This window comes from Notamacropus eugenii, chromosome 1 (genome assembly GCF_028372415.1).
Source record: "Notamacropus eugenii isolate mMacEug1 chromosome 1, mMacEug1.pri_v2, whole genome shotgun sequence".
NCBI lineage: Eukaryota > Metazoa > Chordata > Mammalia > Diprotodontia > Macropodidae > Notamacropus > Notamacropus eugenii.
Window position 1 is genome coordinate 248,083,106 of NC_092872.1, and position 18,645 is coordinate 248,101,750.

The 18,645-nt window shown below is 42.4% G+C and overlaps 1 protein-coding gene across 1 annotated transcript in view; it reads left to right on the forward strand.

Moving 5' to 3' along the window:
• Positions 1 to 2,311: 2,311 nt before the first annotated feature.
• The window catches only part of FUOM (fucose mutarotase), a 37,137-nt gene continuing 20,803 nt past the window's right edge, over positions 2,312 to 18,645 (forward strand). Inside the window, exons 1-5 of the mRNA XM_072628457.1 lie at positions 2,312 to 2,361; positions 2,571 to 2,734; positions 5,692 to 5,760; positions 8,271 to 8,341; positions 9,283 to 9,384. Of these exons, the coding sequence (XP_072484558.1) occupies positions 2,650 to 2,734; positions 5,692 to 5,760; positions 8,271 to 8,341; positions 9,283 to 9,384 (327 nt within the window). The 5' untranslated portion in view covers positions 2,312 to 2,361; positions 2,571 to 2,649. The remainder of the gene's footprint in view (positions 2,362 to 2,570; positions 2,735 to 5,691; positions 5,761 to 8,270; positions 8,342 to 9,282; positions 9,385 to 18,645) is intronic.

Below are 18,645 nucleotides of genomic sequence, written 5' to 3' on the forward strand. Positions count from 1 at the left end.
ATGAGGAGAAATGGTAAACCACTCTAGTGTCTGCCCAGAAAACCCCAAATGGGAACATGAAAAGTTGGACATAACTAAACAGCACCAAAACGCTTTCTTGAGCACTATTCTTATCCTGACTTGATTTATAGTCATCTGTCTGATTATCCCAACTAGACTGAACCTCCTTGAGGGCAGAGATAACTCATTATCCTCCAGTCCCAGCATAATGCATTGGACAGAGTAAGAACTTAAGAAATGCTTATTGAATTTGTTCCATTGAATTTGTTGTGTCCCACAACTATTTCTGGGATTCTATTTGCACAAAATTCCTCCCGGCAGCCCTGGCTCTCCTGTACACCAGATACCAGTTACTGCTTGGTTTCCATTGCCAAGAGACTCAGATTTCCTCCACTTAAGCAGGCTGGAATAATGGACTAGTTCCAGAGTTGGAACAGACCTCAGCACCATTAGTACAAGCCATACCTCAAAATGAATTCCCACTGTGCAAAGCCCTGGAGTCCCCAGGGACAACAGCTCACTGCTGCTCAGTGCAAACATTTTAGGTTTGCTTTCATTTGCTTAATCCAGGGATGGGGAACCGGTGGCCTCGAGGTCCTCAAGTGCAGTGCTTTGACTGAATCCAAATTTTGGAACAATTTGGATTCAGTCAAAGGGCCACACTTGGGGACCTAGAGGGCCACTTGTGGCTTCAATGCCGCAGGTTCCCTACCCCTGACTTCGAGAAGCTAGTAGACCTAGTGACCTAGTCAAACCTCAGGCCTTTTAGAATAATATAAGCTCTATTTCTTCCACTGAAGTCCTACTCCTATACCTTAGAGCAGGAATGTACTTACTAACCTCCATGTAAGTAGCTTGAAAATCACATTTGTTTCATTCTCTGTAATCGTATCTAAAGTGCCCAGTGTGGGCAATTGATTAATATGTGATTGTTTCATTGACTGATGAATCATGGCATGGAGGCCATACTGGGTCAAACGTAATGACAGCAATCTTCAAACTTTGGCCAGTGAACTAGTAATCTGGAAGGCCTAGAGTGCCTGATGTTGGTTATTCCAAGACCGGTGTAGCTGGGTTTAGCCATCAGGGGATCAGTTTCCACCTACTCTGGACCCTTCCAGGTCACTTCTCAGCAGAGTTTCAAACTGTGTTGGATGAGGAAAGATTTATACAGTGAAATCACAGATTATGGGGAAAGAGATTAAACCTGTGATTTTACTGGTATGGGAAACTGCTGCCAGTGTTTACCAGTTATGTACCTTTCTGGCAATTTCTAGCCTTAGTTGTCTAGAGATGAGGTGTTTAAACACAGGGCACAACACTTCTAATGCATTTGGGAAATACTTAAAATAAAAATACAGTAGAATTTAGATAATGTTAATATGAACTTCAGGGATCTTTGTGTACAATTTAGTGATCCCTTCCCCCTCCCGCCCATTTGACTTTTTACCCCACTGGCCCAGAAAACTAATACATCCAGTTATTTGCCTGGAGTCACACAGACAGTGTGTTCAAAGGGAAACTTGAAAACCAGGACTTCTTTGCTTCCAAGTCTGGTCTGTATTGCAACACTGCCTTTAAGATTTAGACTTGTACGGGCCTTAGAGGTTAACTAGTTCAACTCCCTCATTTTATAGGTGAGGAAACTGAGAAAAGATGAAGTCATTTGCTTAGGGTAACAAATCACAGAGAGATTAGAACTCAGGTTCCATGACTCCAAGGCCAGTGCTATTTGAAGTAATGGTGACACCCAGAGCTTCATGTTTGTCCAAGGGGCTTTATAGATCTTCTAGTCTACATGATTCAGGTGAGAGCGAAGGAGCCAAGGTTAGACTGGGAGTCAGACGGGTCTGGGGACATGGCCACGTTTCCAGGGTAGGGAGTAAGGCTAAACTGGCTCCTGCCACCTGGGGCAGTCAGTCCTTGCCACACTGGCATTTGTCTTGCACTGGACCCAGAGGGCTCGGAAGGAGACAGTGACTTTGTACAAGCCCCCCTCACTTAAAGCCAATTCACCTGCGTGCCCACGGACCGTATCACCTTCCTGGTGTCATGGTCCTCTCTGAGAATGAAGGACAAACAACACCGATACAAGATCTGACCCTAGTGGACTTACTGCGATCAGCCCCATGGGACTGCCACAGCTAAAGAAATCCCGCAGCGGAAAAGGGATGGGATGTGGAGTCAAAGGACACAGATCTGGGTTCCAGCTCTGATTAATCTGATTACAGATCGGGGCTCCAGGTTCAACTCCTGCCTCTGACATAGATTACCAGTGTGACCTTGGGCAGCTTCTCTAAGTGACTGAAGACGTAGAACGTGGCGCCCTGGGAGGAAGGTCCTTCCCAGCCCTAGCACTGGGTGATTCTCTGAATGCCCTCCAAGCTTCGCACGTCTGGGGAGCTACTGCTCCGCCTCTGAGAGCAGCCTGGGGGGGGGGGGGGCTGGTGATGCCCAGGGGCACGTACGGGGGGGTGGGGGTCCGCTGGCCCCGGGGATCTTCTTTTGTTTGTTTTAATCTCACCGCCCCTCTCCTCCGAAAGTGAAACCATCTCCCTCCGCTCTCCAAGGTCCGCCCAGGCTCCGCCCCGCCCTGGTCCCAGCCCACTGGCTCCGGCCACGCCGCAGGTGGTCACGTAACCTGGGACTATGGTGGTGCTGAAGGGAATCCCCGCGCTGCTCTCCCCGGAGCTGCTCTTCGCCCTGGCGAAGATGGGGCACGGAGACGAGATTGGTAAGAACGGCCCAAGCCTGGCGTGGGGCTGCCCCAAGAGGCTGGGGGGGCTGGACGGGGACCCCCTGCGCGCCCGGGACCCCCTTGCGCATCGCTCCCCCTTGCGCTGCGGCGATCACTGCCCCGGCCCCGGATCCTCCCCCTGCCACGTCCGTAGGGACGCCCAAAAGGATCGATCACCAGGCCGCTCGGGGTGGCCACTGGACAGGAAGTCAGGTGACTGGCCCAAGGCTTCCTTCAGTCGGCCAGCAAAAGTCTGGGCTATTGGAATCTCCCTTGAATTCCCGCAGGAGAGAGAAGGCTTTGGGGGATGTGCCCCCTGAGAAGCTTCCCTGGGACCTGGACCATCCGCTGTATCCTCCTGTCATCTCCATCTGTTCATTTTCTTCAATTCCCCAAGAAAAGAACTTCAGCCGTCTCCGATACACCAAGCCCTATATTTGAAAACCCGCAGTCATCAAACTGGCCTTTGCTTGCTTCCTTTGCCTTTCCTAGGCCATCTTAGGCAGGATTTGATTTACCTAAATGTGACCTTTCAGCTGCTAAGTGTGGAGAACAGATCAGCTCTTTGAATTATCCACCCCCAACATTCCCAACCACCCTTTCCTCTGGCTATGTCTAAGTCATCACACACTGGCCTGGGGAAATACAACTCATACAAAATACATTTATATCAAAATGATGACTTTTTGGGAATCTGGTTCCTATTGGATTCCTCAAATGTAAAATGAAGGGACTTAGGCCACTTAGTTGAAACCTCTCCTGACCCACAGTTTAGAAAGCCCTAGGGGTCCCCAGTGGAAAAAGTTTAAGAAGCCCTGGGCTACATGACCTGCAAGGGCCCTTGCAATTCTAAATCTATGGTTTCCTGACTGCTTTCCTGGTCCAAGGATCCACCAGCAGGGCCCAGAGCAAGAAGATGCTAGGCGGCAGCTCCAGGCATTAAGTGTTCAGGACCAGCTCTCTGGACTTTCATGCTTGAATTTCATCCTGATGCTCAGTTGTGTAGATGATGATCCCTCAACCCCAGGGAGATCTCCTTTGACAGTTAGGAGGGCTTGAAAAACAAAATTGACTACTTTGAATCAATTATTTCAGTCTTTTAAAAAAAGCTTGCAATATTGACCTTGTATCATTCCAACAAAAATCCACTCTCCTCTGCTAGGGTTTGTTTTTTGCAAACTCTCTTCGAAGGAGTCCTTGTAGCAAGAGCTCTTTGTAGCAAGGCCTGGAGATAAGGCCCTGGCCTGGGAGCTACGCTAGGTGTCTAGCTCTATCACTGTCCCAGTTCTATCACTGACATACCCTGTGACTTTGGGTATTGGCAAGTCCCAATCTTTGTCATCTTGGGTTTGCACTGTGTAATAAACAGATACAGTGATCTCAAAGACCCTTGCATTTCCAATGTTCTTTGGTCCTAGAGGAACCATCTGTATTGATGTATCAATCTTCCTTCCCCATTTGTGGGAGGACTATATGAGCTTCCTGAGGGCAAGGACTGATTTAGTTTTGTCTTTGTATTCCAAAGCCCAGTGTCTGGCTAGCATCGACAACTAAAAATGCTTTTTGGATTGAACGGTGACACTGATCTTCTCTTTTATACATTATTGGTTTGTTTTGTTTTGTTTTTGACTATAGCTATAGCTGTGGCTATCTCTTCCTTCTCTTGACTTCTCAAAAACTTAGTTCCCAAGGCATGTCAAAGTCAACTCATAAACAGAGCTTATTATATTTTCCCCCAAACCTACCTCCTTTCCCTGTTACTATATAGGGCACCACCATCCTTTGAGTCACCCAGCTTGACCACCTCAGTGAGACATCCTTACTCTCACTCTTTGCCCATAGCCAATCGGCTGCCAAATCTTGTTTCTGTTTCTGCAATCTTTTGTTATGTCCCCTTCTCTCCTGTCACACAACCACCATCCTGGTACAGGCCCTTATTAATTCTTGCCTATTAAAGTAGCCTTATAGTTATTGATTCCTCAAATCTCTCTCCACTCTAGTCCATCCTCCGTTCTGCTGCCAGTGTTATTCCTCAGTACCAGAACTGATTATGGAACCCACCCCGATACATCCCCTCAATAAACTCCAGTGGCTCCTTTTTGCCTCCAAGATGAAATATAAAACCCTCTGTTCAGCTTTCCAAGCTTTTCCTTCCTTTCCATTCTTCTTCCTCATTACTTTCCTCCATGAGCTCTATGGGCTAGCCATAGTGACTGCCTTGCTGTCCCTCAGACATGATGGTCCATCTCTCCTCTGAATGCCTTTGTACTCATTGTGTTCCATAGCTGGGGTGCCTATTTTCCTCTTCTCTGCCTTTGTGAGTCTCTGGTTTCCTTCAGGACTCTGCCTAAGGTTCACCTTCTGCAGAAACCCTTCCTGGTGCTTCCAGCTACTAGTATTGTTACCTTATAACTATTTTATATGTATCTTATGTGGACCTATGTATGAACATGTCATCTCCCCTATGCTCTTTGAGGGCAGGGATTTTATAATTTTTTTTTATATTTGTATTCCCATTTCTTAGCACAATGCTTGACATGTAGAGGAGGCTTGATTATTGCTATTGATTGATTAATACAAGTCCTTTACCTTGTTATGTCTTTCCTGGCTGAGAGGGGACCTCTTATTTCTGATTGGTCTAGACCTTCCTTAGTCCACCTCTTTGAGTGGTCATACACCCACCTGCCAGATATTGCACAGGATGGTACAGTGGCAAGAATGCTGGATTTGGCCAGAGGACCTGGGTTTGACCACCAGCTCTTCCATTGATTACATATGTGACCTTGGGCAAAACCCACTAGCTTCTGACCTTAGTTTTCTCATCTACAAAATGGGAAGATTAGATCAGATGGTGTCTAAGATTCCTTTCAGCCACAAACCTATGCTCCTGTGATCTAGGCTATTGTTTTTGCGAGGGCTGATAATGATGACTTAACGCTCCATGTCTTTTTCAGTTCTTGCAGATGCCAATTTTCCTACTTCTTCCATATGCCGGTGTGGCCCAGTGGAAGTCAGAGCAGATGGTGAGTCCCTGCTTTCCTCCCACCCCATCCCCAGATACCCAAGGATCAAAATGAAAAAAAAGGTCCACCTTATCCTTCACTGATAAAGTTTCAGATTTGTTGTCAGCTAACAGTGGAAGGTTTTTCATCTCTCTGAGATGCTTAGAAGTAGTATGAAGGAAAATGAGCATGGTGTCAGAAGAAGTGGGTCAGGGAGAGGCATCCTGTGGCTTGCTGGGGAGAGCACTGGACTGGCATTAGGAAGGACTGAGTTTGAATCCTTCCTCAGACACTCTTTAGCTGTGTAACCCTGGGCAAGTCACCTAAGCCTCAGTTTCCTCATCTGTAAAAGGAAGATCATAGTAACAGCTAAGTGACAGGCTGGTTGTGAGGGGTGAATGATAGCACATGTACAAAGCATCGCAAACCTTAAAGCATTGTAGAAAGGTGACACATTACGACAGGAGGTGGGTTCCAGTCTCACCTGGCACTTGCTAGCTGTGCTACAGCAAATTAGGATGCTGGACTTGGAGCTGGAGAGCTTGACCACAAGCCTTGCCTCTGCCACTTACTGTTGGGGTGATTTTGTACAAATTGTTTAAACTCTCTGGGCCTCAGTTTCCTCAGCTGTTAAAAAAAAAGAGGGTTGGTGTAGGTGCCTTCTGAAATATCTCTTAATTCTAAAGCTATGATCCTTTAATCCTAGTGGGTGGCACAAAGGGCAAGAACCCTGGACTTGGAATCAGGAAGACCTAAGTTCAGAGCTGGCCTCAGATACTTACTGACTTAACTGCTGTCTGCCTCAGTTTCCTTAGCTATAAAAAGGGAATAATAATAGCACCTATCTCTTCACATGTATAATTTATATATTGCTTGCCTTCTCAGTGGGCAGGGGTGAGAGAATTTGGAACTCAAAATTTAAAAAGAAAAGAATGCTCAAAATAAATAATTAAAAATAAAAGATAATAAAAACAGCACCTGTCTCACAGGGCTGTGGTGAGGATCAAATGAGATAATGTGTGTAGCGCTTTGTAAACCTAAAAGCACTATACCAATGTTAGCTATTACTATTATTATTACTTATAGAGTAGGGTTATTTTGAGAAATGATTCCATTTCACAGACATTTTTCATGCATTTGCTATGAGCCCTGAGATCAGTCGAGGTCATTCATGTATGTTAGGCGTTTTGTAAGCATGCATACTTTTAAAGACAAGGCGCTGACTGACTAACTGGTCCCATGTGGATGTAGTACATGGCAAAAATGGAACTCCAGGCTAAGTCTTTTAACACTGTGTTATGCTTTTCCATTGTCCTGGCTTAATGAAATTAGCTGCATAAATAAATAAATAATAAAAACATAAGAACTTGTTTTTATACGGAACTTTAAGATTTGCAGTGCTATATATGTTATCTCTTGTGATACTCACAGCAATCCTGTACTATTATCATCCCCATTCTACAGATGAGGAGACTGAGGCAGAGAGAGGTTGTCATTCTCTCAGGCTCAAACAGCCAGAAAACGTCTGAGGTGGGCCTCAAACTCAGATTTTTCTAACTCTACATCCTACAGTGTTCTACTTAGCTGCCTAGTGGGGAAGAAGAATCCCCATTACAAAATAGCCAATGAGTGATCATCTGATCTCTGTTTGAAGACTTTTAATAAGGCAGGCTGCTTCATTTCAGGGCAGCTCTGTTTGTCAAGTGGTTCTTCCCATTAGATTGTAGGGCAGGGACTGTCTTTTGCCTCTTTTTGTATCTCTGGTGGGTGACACAGTACCTGCACAGAGTGAGCACTTAATAAATGTTTCTTGTTTGTTTGATTGATTCCTGAGGTCAAACATAGTTTTGTCTTTTGGCAACTTCCACCCTCTCTTCCTAGTTCTGTCTGGGATCTTCCCAAACAAGGCAGATCTAAACGCTCTTTTATAGGGCAGTTTTTCAAGTGTTTGAGGACCTCTGTTGTGTCTTTGTCTTTCCCACTCCCCAAATCTTCTCTGTTTCAAGCAAAATATCCCAAGATCCTTCAGCCATTCCTCATGAGGTATAAACTTGAGGCCCTTCACCTTTCTGTTTGCTCTCCTCTGAACATCCTTCCCTTTATCTTTGTTCTTTCTAGATTGTGATGATCAGAGCTGAACACAATATTCTAGATGTAGCCTGACCAGGACAGAGTGCTCTGGAACCATCATCACCCTCTTTGGTCGCTGGAGCTCTACTTAACTTAGCACAGTCCAAGATCGAATTAGCTTTTTTAATTTTTAAAATTTCATCCTGGCTTACAGAGTTGCCCTCAGATCCTAAAAAAAAAAAAAAAACACTGAGTGGGAAAGTGCTTTGAAAAGTAATGGCAGCATTTTGGAGATGTAAAGGATTGCTGTAAAGGATTGTCTCAGAGGAAGTGACCACCATCGCACCCCTTCACCAGATAAGTTGGATAAAACTGTGTGGTCAGGTTTCATTGTCTCAAAAGCCTGCCATCCCCACTGTCCAGCTCCACTGAGGCTGTCTTTACTGTCTTTGTGGCTGCAGGTTTGAGCATCCCACAGCTACTGGAATCCATTTTGAAGCTGTTACCCTTGGATACTTATGAGCCACAATCGGTAAGACTACCTTCAAGGCCCTGAGCTAAGGAAAAGGGATAGCGAAACAACTAAAAAGTCAGGGAGCTTCTGAGGTCACAGAAATCACAGGGTCTCACCCAGGAAGAATCCTTAGAGATCATTTAGCTCAGTTTGTACTGGAAAGGAATCTGTAGTTCCTGTAACATCCCCAACAAGTCATCATGGAAGTAAGCTTTGTTTGCAGACTTCTAAGGAGGAGGAAAACTTGGACACTGTAATTTTTCACCCCATTGAAGAGAGTGGGGGACAACTAGGTTCCTGAGTTCAGTTCTGCGAGCCTAGGCACTATTTTCTCTGTGCCTCAGTTTCTCTCTGTGACAAACTGGAAAATTTTTGTTTGCTCTCATTCATGCCTTCTCCTTCAAATAATAGTATATAGCTAACATATATACAGCGCTTTAATAGAAACAGAATTTAATGCTGTTTTGCTGTTAACTAGATATAAGACCTTGGGTGAATTATTTCCTCCTCTTTGGGTCTCCAGTTTCTCATCTGTGGAATGAAGGGTTTGGGCTTTATGTCAGGGGAAAAAAGCCTCCAATGTCTAACTCCTAGAGCTAGCAAATAAGTGGAGTGAGCTGCCTCAGGTGGTGCTAGCCTCCTCATCATTGGAGGTCTTTGATCAAAGGCTAGTGAGGATTATATTTTGGGTGTGACTTGAAATAATGGCCAAAGAGGTCCCTTCTAGCACTCAGATTGGGTGAGTCTCTGATTTCCTGATCTCTTAGGTCCCTTCCAACTCAGATATACTCTGAATGTACGACTCTGCCATCATATTTCCATTGAACTGAGTGGCCATGAGTACTTCTCTCCTCGGTCTTTGGGGATTTCTTTGACTGGGTGCAGCCTACCATGAAATCATCAGAATAGGTGATAATTAGTTGGGGAATATTCACCAACTCTTCCCATCTGCTTTCCAGGTAGTAGTCATGGACCTGGTAGAGAGTGACAAGGCCAAAGGTCTCCAGACACCTGATGTGTGGCACACCTACAAAAGCCTCCTGTCTCAGGCTGGCTTCAAGGTGAGTTTCTTGAGGCTCCTGTCACATAATAATAAAAAGATTGGGTAGGCAACAAGGGATCAAGAGGGAAAATCTCTGTGCCTGCTGGTTCTCATGATGACATGGATCTCTGAAGGGCATCAGTGACACTCATCTTACCGTCTCTCAAACCTATTTTGTGACTTTGTGTATCTTTCCCCTTTGTTGTTGGTCATTTCAGGTGTGTCTGACTTTTCATGACCCCATTTGGAGTTTTCTTGGCAGAGATACTGGAGTGGTTTGTCATTTCCTTCTCTAGCTCATTTTACAGATGAGGAAACTGAGGCAAAGAGGGTTAAGTGACTCACTTGGGATCACATGGCTAGTAAGTGTCTGAGACCGGATTTGAACCTAGGAAGTTGAATCTTTTTGACTCCAGGCCTGGCACTCTATCCACTGCCCTTTATTCTGTTTATATTTATATATGTATATATCTTCCCCATGACAATATAAGTGCTTTATGAGTATTGACTTTTTTCTTCTTTATATTCCATCTGCCATAATGCATAGCAAAAAGTAAGTATTAATAAATAATACCTGCATTTTCATAGTGCCTTGGTTTGTGAAGCACTTTCCATATGTTATCTCATTTGATCCTCCCAACAACCCTATGGGGCAGATGCTTTTTAAAAGAAAAATAGATGCAGAAACGGAGACTGGGAGAGGTGACTTGCCCAGGGTCACCAAGCTAGTAAGTGTCTGGGTGGGACTCAGTACTCAAGTACTGGTTCAGTACTCAAGTTCAGTACTCAGCCTCCTCACTGCCCACAAAATTTTTGTTGACTTTAATTTAAATTGATATTAATTGGCGTCAATGGCTGTTACACACATGGGCTTTTCTCTTAGGAAGAGAGGTACCCTTCTCTCCCTTGAGTTTTAGGCTTCAAAGACAAGCCACCTGACTCCTTAACCTTTGCTTCTACCCCCAACAACAACAAAAATCTCTGGACTAAGAATCAGGAGAGGCGAGATCTAGCTCCTATCCACTAATAACTGTGTGGTAGTCTCAATCTCCTTTTATGTAAAATGAGTAGAATATTTTTTTCCTTATTTCCTTGTTTTTCCTTGTTTCCTTATATTTTATTCCTTATTTATTTTTCCTTATTCCTTATAAACATAAAATCCCCCTGAAATGTGTATAGAGACATGTAAGTGAGAAGTGGTAGAATTTAGGCCAGTGATGTCAAACTCAAGTAGAAATAGGGGCTACTAATCGATACAAGACAGCATCTATGAGCTGCATGTTGACTTAGTTTTAAAACATAATATTATCTGTTTTACTGTATTTTTATTTATTTTGTAAATATTTTCTAATTATTTTTTCATCTGTTTTGGCCAGCAGAGACACATGTGCCTGGGGCAGCATGTTTAATAAGTTTGGTGTAGAGGATAGACTGATAGAGGAATCAGGAGAGTCCTGAGTTTGAATCCTACCTTTGAAGCTTACTAGTCATGTGACCATGGACAAGTCATTTAACCTCTCTTAGCCTCAGTTTCCTCATCTGTAAAATTGGGATAATCCCTGTAGCATTGAAGTCACAGGGATTGTGAAAGTGCTTTGTAAACCACCTTAAAGCTATGGGAACTCCAGCCATTATTAAATGCCAAGTGTCATCACTGGTTTTTTTTACCTGCCTTGGAAAGGTGTGGGAGGATGGTGGGATAGCATCTGGACTGGAGGCTGGATGAACAACAGGGAGTGCCTCAGATCGATTGAGAATAATTCCTTCAGGAACAAGTCATGACATTTCCCTGGGCCCATATTCCTCTTGTGTAAAATGTGGCATAATAATACTTGTGACAGAAATTGTTCCGAGGATTCATTGATAGGTTCTGCTCCTGATTGTGCTCATCAACAAGAAGAAATATGGAAAAATCAAGCTATGGTATGCTTAGAGCACAGACCCACAGTATCCAAAAGCCAGTGGGCCCCAAGCAACTGCCTTAAGCTGCATTATATAAGTTTTGGTTATCTAGGCAGGATGATACAACAGAAGGAAGAAGGAAAAGGGAAAAATTTACACATCGGAGAACAGATACTGAAAAGAGAAGACCTATATGAGATAAAATGATAAATTGGTCAGGTAAAACTGATACAGCTGGAATCTGCAGACTAACTATTACCACCGGAGCCATAATTAGTGTTGTATCTATTCTTAAACCCATTATCATCCTCTGATGGTTTCCAAGTAAAAGAGAATTATGTCAAAACAATCACTTAATGTATATTAATAACATCAATTCACATTATGTAGTTTAACTGAAAAACAAGTTAAATAGGCTACTTTATGTTGTGCAATTTTTCCAGTGATGTTATAAAAATGTGATTTGGACTCGATAAGCCAAAAGCTAAGTCAATTTTCTTTTCACTAATCACTTGAGCTACAGTTTGAGATCTCATTTTGATTTTTTTACATGACTTCCATGACACAAATGGCAGTGATGAAACTGGGTCAAAAATTCTCTTAAGACATACCCATAATGGCCACTTATAAAGATTATTGTGAAGATTTTGTGCCCTATTCAGAGAGCTAGGTGGCGTGGTGGATATAATAACAACAATAATTAGCTTTTATTTAGTGCTTTAAGGTTTACAAAGCCCTTTATAAATATAAACTCATATTATCCTCCTCACTACAACTCTGGGAGGTTGGTATGCTTATTATCCTCAATCTACAAATGAGGAAACTGAGGTACCAAGTTCAGTGACCTGCCCAAGGTCACACAGTTTGAGTCTGCAGTCACATTTAAATCCAGTTCTCTCTGTCTTCAAGTCCAACACTATCCACTGCATCACCTAGCTGCCCCTAGTGGATATGCCAGGTTCTTAGATACAGGTGCTTCACTGTGAAATCAGGAAGTTCAGATCCTCTCTTGGACCATCAGTAGTAGTGTGACCCTGGGAAAGTCACTTAATCTCTTCCAACCTCAGTTTCCTCATCTGTGAAATGGAGATAATAACAGAACCTACCTCCAATGGTTGTTGTGAGGATCAAATGAGACAATATTTGTAAAAAGGACTTAGCACAGTGCCTTGCACACAGTAGGTGCTATATAAATGTTTATTCCTTCCCTCCACAAAGCTTTGGACCCAGTTCTACACTCATGGCTTCATCCTTTTCTGCAAACAGAGATCAGGATAGGGACTGCACCTGTGATTTCATTGGCATAGGCAGCTCCTAGATAAGGAAACTCACCTATCAATTAAAGTTGGCACCTTCTATGCAACTGCTAATCTTGGAGAGATTGTAGCTGCAATACAACATGGAGAGGGCAGCTAATTTGCCCAAGGTCAAAGAGCCAATGTAGGTCAGAGATGAGCCTTCAACCCGTGTCTTCCTGACTTTAAGACTTCCAGCCCTCTCCCCTGTGCTTCACGTTGCCTTTGCACTGTAAAAGGAAAAAATAAGTATCAGCTTAGTAAAAATGCTAGACTAATTTAATGCTCACGTGGAAAAATGTTCTCCATTTAAAACACATTACGAACACAATAATATCAGGAACAACTGATATAAAAAGCAGCATCTTCCCAGGAGACAATTTAAACTTGCTAGTGTTGTATCTATTCTTAAACCCATTATCATCCTCTGATGGCTTTCAAGTAAAAGAGAATTATGTCAAAACAATACAGGAATCACTTAATGTATATTGGTAACGTCAATTTACATTAAGTAGTTTAACTGAAGAACAAGTTAAATAGGCTACTTTATCTTGTGGAATTTTTCCAATGATATTATAAAAATGTGATTTGGACTCGATAAGTATAAAATTCTTAATGTGTATCAGCAAAAGAATAGACACTGAAGGCCTTAAGCTTGAACGCAAAGGTCAGACTAGATCAGTGGGTGAAGGTGATGCTTAGGAATACCTTGGCCTTCTCCAAGCAAGGTGCATTGAGCATGAGCTACCAAGAAGAAACAAACCTCATTGCTTTTACAAAGCAATAATAAATGCTAACAGCAGGTACACAACATTGGACTTAGCTAATTAAGCAAATAGTCTCCAGATGGACACTATGGAACAGTCAAGATTTAAGAGTGTTATCAAAAGACTCTCTATGGGCAACATCCATGTGAACTCAACCAATAATATATTGATAAAGTAGCATCCAAAAAATGACTTTATCATGTGAATTTGTTTATATCAACCAAGAAGTCAAATAGTGATCTAGGACCATTGCTTTGAGAAACAACGGAAGAGTTATCTTTAGGAAACCAGGACTTGTTGATTAATGCAGATTATGCAGAGAAATGATGAAAACTGCAACATATCGTTGCAGATTGCAAGACTTTAGTGTCAGACACTTGGAAAGATGTGAAAATGTAGCGAGAATTGTATACCAGAAGCTCACCACCCTTCACAGAGTAAGAGCCAACAAACCCCCATGCTACAATACAAACCCTAAAATAGTCTTGAGAATTCAACAAATATACCGTATAGGAACCAGGGCGCCATTACAGACAAAACTGGTGCTTTCAACCAATTGGACATACCATTGATCTATAAGCATTTTTAACAGATGTTACCATTTCAATTACTCATTGTCTCCCTACAAAATGTAATGAAAAGCTTTCAAAATATAGAGATTTCATGAAAGAAATTAAAACAACGTGGGAATGGGATGAGGTATGTGTCATCCCTGACATCTTCTCTGTTATGGGAGTTGTTTCAATGATGTTTTCAATGAGTTAACCTTGAAATTAGCATTAATCCTAATCCTGTACTTTCAGGTGCCATGTTTATAAATAACTGAATCAGTATACAAGTTGCTCTTTATACACCTGGGACTTTTTGCCACTCTTTTTAATCTTTAATCCAATAGTTTTTTTTAAAAAATATATGTTTATAGGGGTTTCTTTGGAGTGATACAAGCTGTGAATGCTTTATATTAAGTACATAAATACTTGGCTTGTATTTGAAAGAGTTGTGGGTATTCTCATCTTTTGTTAATAAAAATGTGAAAATGTAAAAATAGAATGCCTTCTATTAAGAAATATGAGATCAAGGTTAGAACAGGGAGGAAGGTGAATTTGAGTCAATAATTATGGATCAGATCCAAACCTTCTATTTTCTAGTTTTGCAAAGAAGTTAGAATTTCAGTCACCTCCTTTGATGTTAACATTGCATTGTTCGTGACATTAATGGGTACAGTTTTCTGTTCATAATCTTAATCTGCTCATGTTTTTATTGCTTTGGACTTATTTTAACTGGTCAAATAACATTTATTAAGCACCTCTATACCAGACTTTGTACCTTAGCACTGGAGATACAAAAAGAGACAAAAGAGAACCTCTGCTCTCAAGCAGCTCACAATCTAACGGGGGAGGCAACAAAAAGACAGATATGTACAAACTCCATAAAGGTTAAATGGGAACTAATTAACAGAAGGAAGGTACTAGAATTAAGAGAGGTTGAGAAAGATTTCTGTAGAGGATGGGATTTTATTTGGGACCTGAAGGAAACCAAGGAAGCCAGTAGGCAGAGAGGAGGACCAAAATCATTCTAGGCATTTGGGATGTCCAGAAAAAAACACCCAGAGCCTAGACGTGGAAGAGCCAGGAGGTCAGTGTCACTGGACTGATGAGTACATGACAGGGACTAAGGTAGAAGAGGGTTTGGTTATGAAGGGCTTTGAATGCCAAATACAAGATTTTGTTTTTGATCCTGGAGGCAATAGGGAACCATTGAAGTTTACTGAGTAGGGGGCATGACATGGTTGGATCTGTGCTTTAGGAAAATCACTTTAGTTGCTGAATGGAGGATGGATTGGAGTGGAGAGAAACTTGAAGAAGGTAGACCCACCAAATAGTGCACATAGTCCAAGTATGAGGTAATGTTGGAAGGCACCAGGGTGGTGTCAGTGTCAGAGGAGAGAAGAGGACGTATTGGAGGAATGTTGCAGGGGTGAAATTAACAGGCCTTGGCAGAAGCTTGGATATGGGGGAGTGACATCTAGTGAGGAATCCAGGACAACTCCCAGGTATTGAGATTGGGAGACTGGGAGGATGATGTTGCACTCTATAGCAAAAGGGAAGGTAGGAGGATTTAGGAGAAAAGATGACTTTGAATTTGGACATGTTGCGTTTAAGATATCTACTGAACATCCAGTTCATTGTGTGAGAGGCAGTTAGAGATACTGTCTATAAATGAACAGAAATTCTCCATATCATCCTTCTTTGCAAATTCTTTCTCTCCTCAAGTTTCTTTGCTTTTCAAGCCCCTAAATTTAGTTTTTGACTGATGTTGAATTATTTATTTTGTTCTTTGTCTGCTTTCACTCTTCATAGCCTTTGTTTTTGATTGTTAAATGAGGCTATTGAGAATTTCTGATTGACTGTTTTTTTCTAGATTCCATTCTGCATGTTTTGTTTTGGTTTTTGTCTGCCTTTAATTGGCAATATGCTGTTGACTTTTTCTAATACACTTAATGGCATGTTATTGATGTTATGAGAGGCAGCATGGGATAGTGAAGAGGTCTCTGAACTTAGAGTCATGAAGGCCCCGGCTTTGAATCTGGTCCCTGACACTTACTAGCTGTGTAATTCTGGATAAATCACTTAACCTCACTGTGCTTCAGTTTCCTTATACACAAAATGCAGGAGTCAGACTCAATAGTTTTTTGACATCTTTTCTGGCCCTCCATCTATAGCTCTGTATACTTCCATTGCCTTTCTGAGGTTCTTCAATAGTTTCCTCAATCCACCTCTGCCTCGGTGGTATTTAATGCCTGTCCTTAGGATTATTCCTAGACAGCTCCTTCTTTCTTCCTATAATTCTATATATTGGCATTGGGTCTAGCCTATACCATTCTGAACAGTTCCTGAAATGTTTTCATATGCTCAGTCAAATAACTCATTTGTTCATGAGGGTTATAGCGACTGTCAGATTTTTAGAAATATTCTGTTGGTATACTGTCAGTTGAATCTGTGCTACCAAACTAAAAAAGGGGGACTTTTTAAAAATTCTATTCTAAGTATGCCTATCTCTGCTTCCGAGTTGTTTTAGACCTTGGCATTATTTTTGCCATCTGTTTCTTTGTTATGCAACGCTCCTGGTGATTAGACTAGGTGTAGCTTTTCACTGTTTCCAGGTTCATTTGCTTTTCTTTCTTCAGACTGAAGTCACTCTGCAGTTTCCACTTTTAGTTCATCTAATCTGGGATGAGCGACAAAGTTATTTCTTCATATTGCTGTACACTAATGTGCAATGAAAACAGCAATGGAAAATCTTTGTCCAACCCTGCTAAGATCTTTCCAGTTTTTTCAGGTAACCCTGATGTTTTATAAAAGCATTCGTATCTTTAGTAATTAATAATAATAATAACTAATATTTTTGTAGTGCCTGCTATGTACCAGACACTTTGCTAAGCCCTCTACAGTTATTACATTTGATCCTCACAACAACTTTGAAAGGTAGGTGTTATTATTATCCCATTTTACAGGTGAGGAAACTGAGGCAAACAGGGGTTAAATGACTTGTTTATGGTCACTTAGCTAGCAGATGTCTGGGACAGGATTAAACTTCCTGATTCTAGACCTGGTACTCTGTGCACTGTGACATCACCTTTCTTCCATCTCAAATAAACGCATGTATTACCCACTTTTGTGGTCAGGGGAATGTGCGCTGAAGCATTTCCAGCACTTGAGATCTCTGATCTATTCCAACACATTTTTACTTCTTGTGGTAGTAGAATGCAAAAGGATGGTACCTGATCCTGTGTGCCATGTTGATTTGGAGCTACCACATTTATTTCTCAGATTCCTAGAGAAAGTTACCTTGCACTGGCTAGGAGTATGGTATGATGAGAGTCCAATGGGTCAGCGTTTCAGGGTTCTGCCAGGTTTTCGCAGCTACTGTTGTGGACTTAGGGCACGCACAGTCATTTTTCTATATGTTACTTTGATTAGCTTCTCCTCCTTGGCCTTTCCTTCCACCCCCATGTACTGATGGCGGGTTGGGTTGGAGGAGGAGTGTTATTATTATTGGTTTGAACCTATAGGGATACCCAGTGTGGAAACTTCTTCAACCAACACAGATTAGCAAGATATGTGATATGTAGTGTTAAGAAATCACCTGGGGCTCTGATAAGTTAAGGGACTTGAACAAGGTCCAACAACTTGTGTATATCAGAAGCAAGACTTAAACCCAGGTGTTTCTGACTCCAGTTTAGGCTTTGTACTCACAATTCTGAGATGCTTTCTTCATCATCATCATCATCATCAAGTTGGTGGTTATGATGCCAGTGTCACAAGCCATGATACCATGTGAGGACCTAGTGCCATTATATATGTAAAGTGCTTTGCAAACCATGAAGCACCATGTAAATTTCAGTGTTCTCACTAACAATGAGTAGTACGTACATTATGGGGCTGGTGTGATGTTCAAATGGGCAGAAGTATGTGACGAACTTTGGGTATGACAGAAAGGGCACTGACATTAGAGTTACCCAGACTTGAAATCCTACCACTGACCCATTGCCCAGGTGACCTAAGGCAGGTTATTTATCTCCTTGGGCCTCAGTTTCCTCACTTATAAAATGGAGAGTTTGGACTCAATGACCTCTGAGGTGTGTTCCAGCTCTGGATTGATGGTCCTTTCTCCATCTATTCTTATTATTAATATTACTGCTGACTCTTCCAAACTTCCTGTTATTATCCAGGGCACCATCATCCTCCCAGTCACACACACTCACAACCTCAGCGTCCTCCATATCCAATACTTGCCTCATCTCCTCATTTATCCTATTGTCAATATCCCTTCTCTCTGCTCACATAGCCATCCCTCTGGGGCAAGCCTTCTGAACCTGACACTAATAGCCTGCTGACAGGTCTTCCCGCTCCACCTCTCCATATTCTGGTCTCTCCATCTCATGCCAAAGTGATCTTTCTGAATTTCGGGTCAGACCATATCACCCCTCAATAAACTTCAGCGTCTCCTTCTCACTTCTGGAATCAAATGTAAAATCCTCCAACTTTTAAAGCACTTTGCAACCTGACCCTTTTCCTACCTTTCCAGGCTCCTCCCGCTTTACTTCCCTCCGTATTAACTACAATCCCAGCAATTCTTGCAGTTCCCCACACACAGCAGACACCCCATCGCTCAGTTCCATGCCATTTCACTGGCTTTGCCCCATTCCCAGAATGCTGAACATCTTCACCTCTGCCTCCTGGCTTCCTTCAAGACACAGCCCAAATTTCGCCTTCTGCACAGGGTCTTTTCTCGTCCCCCCCATGGCTAGCACTT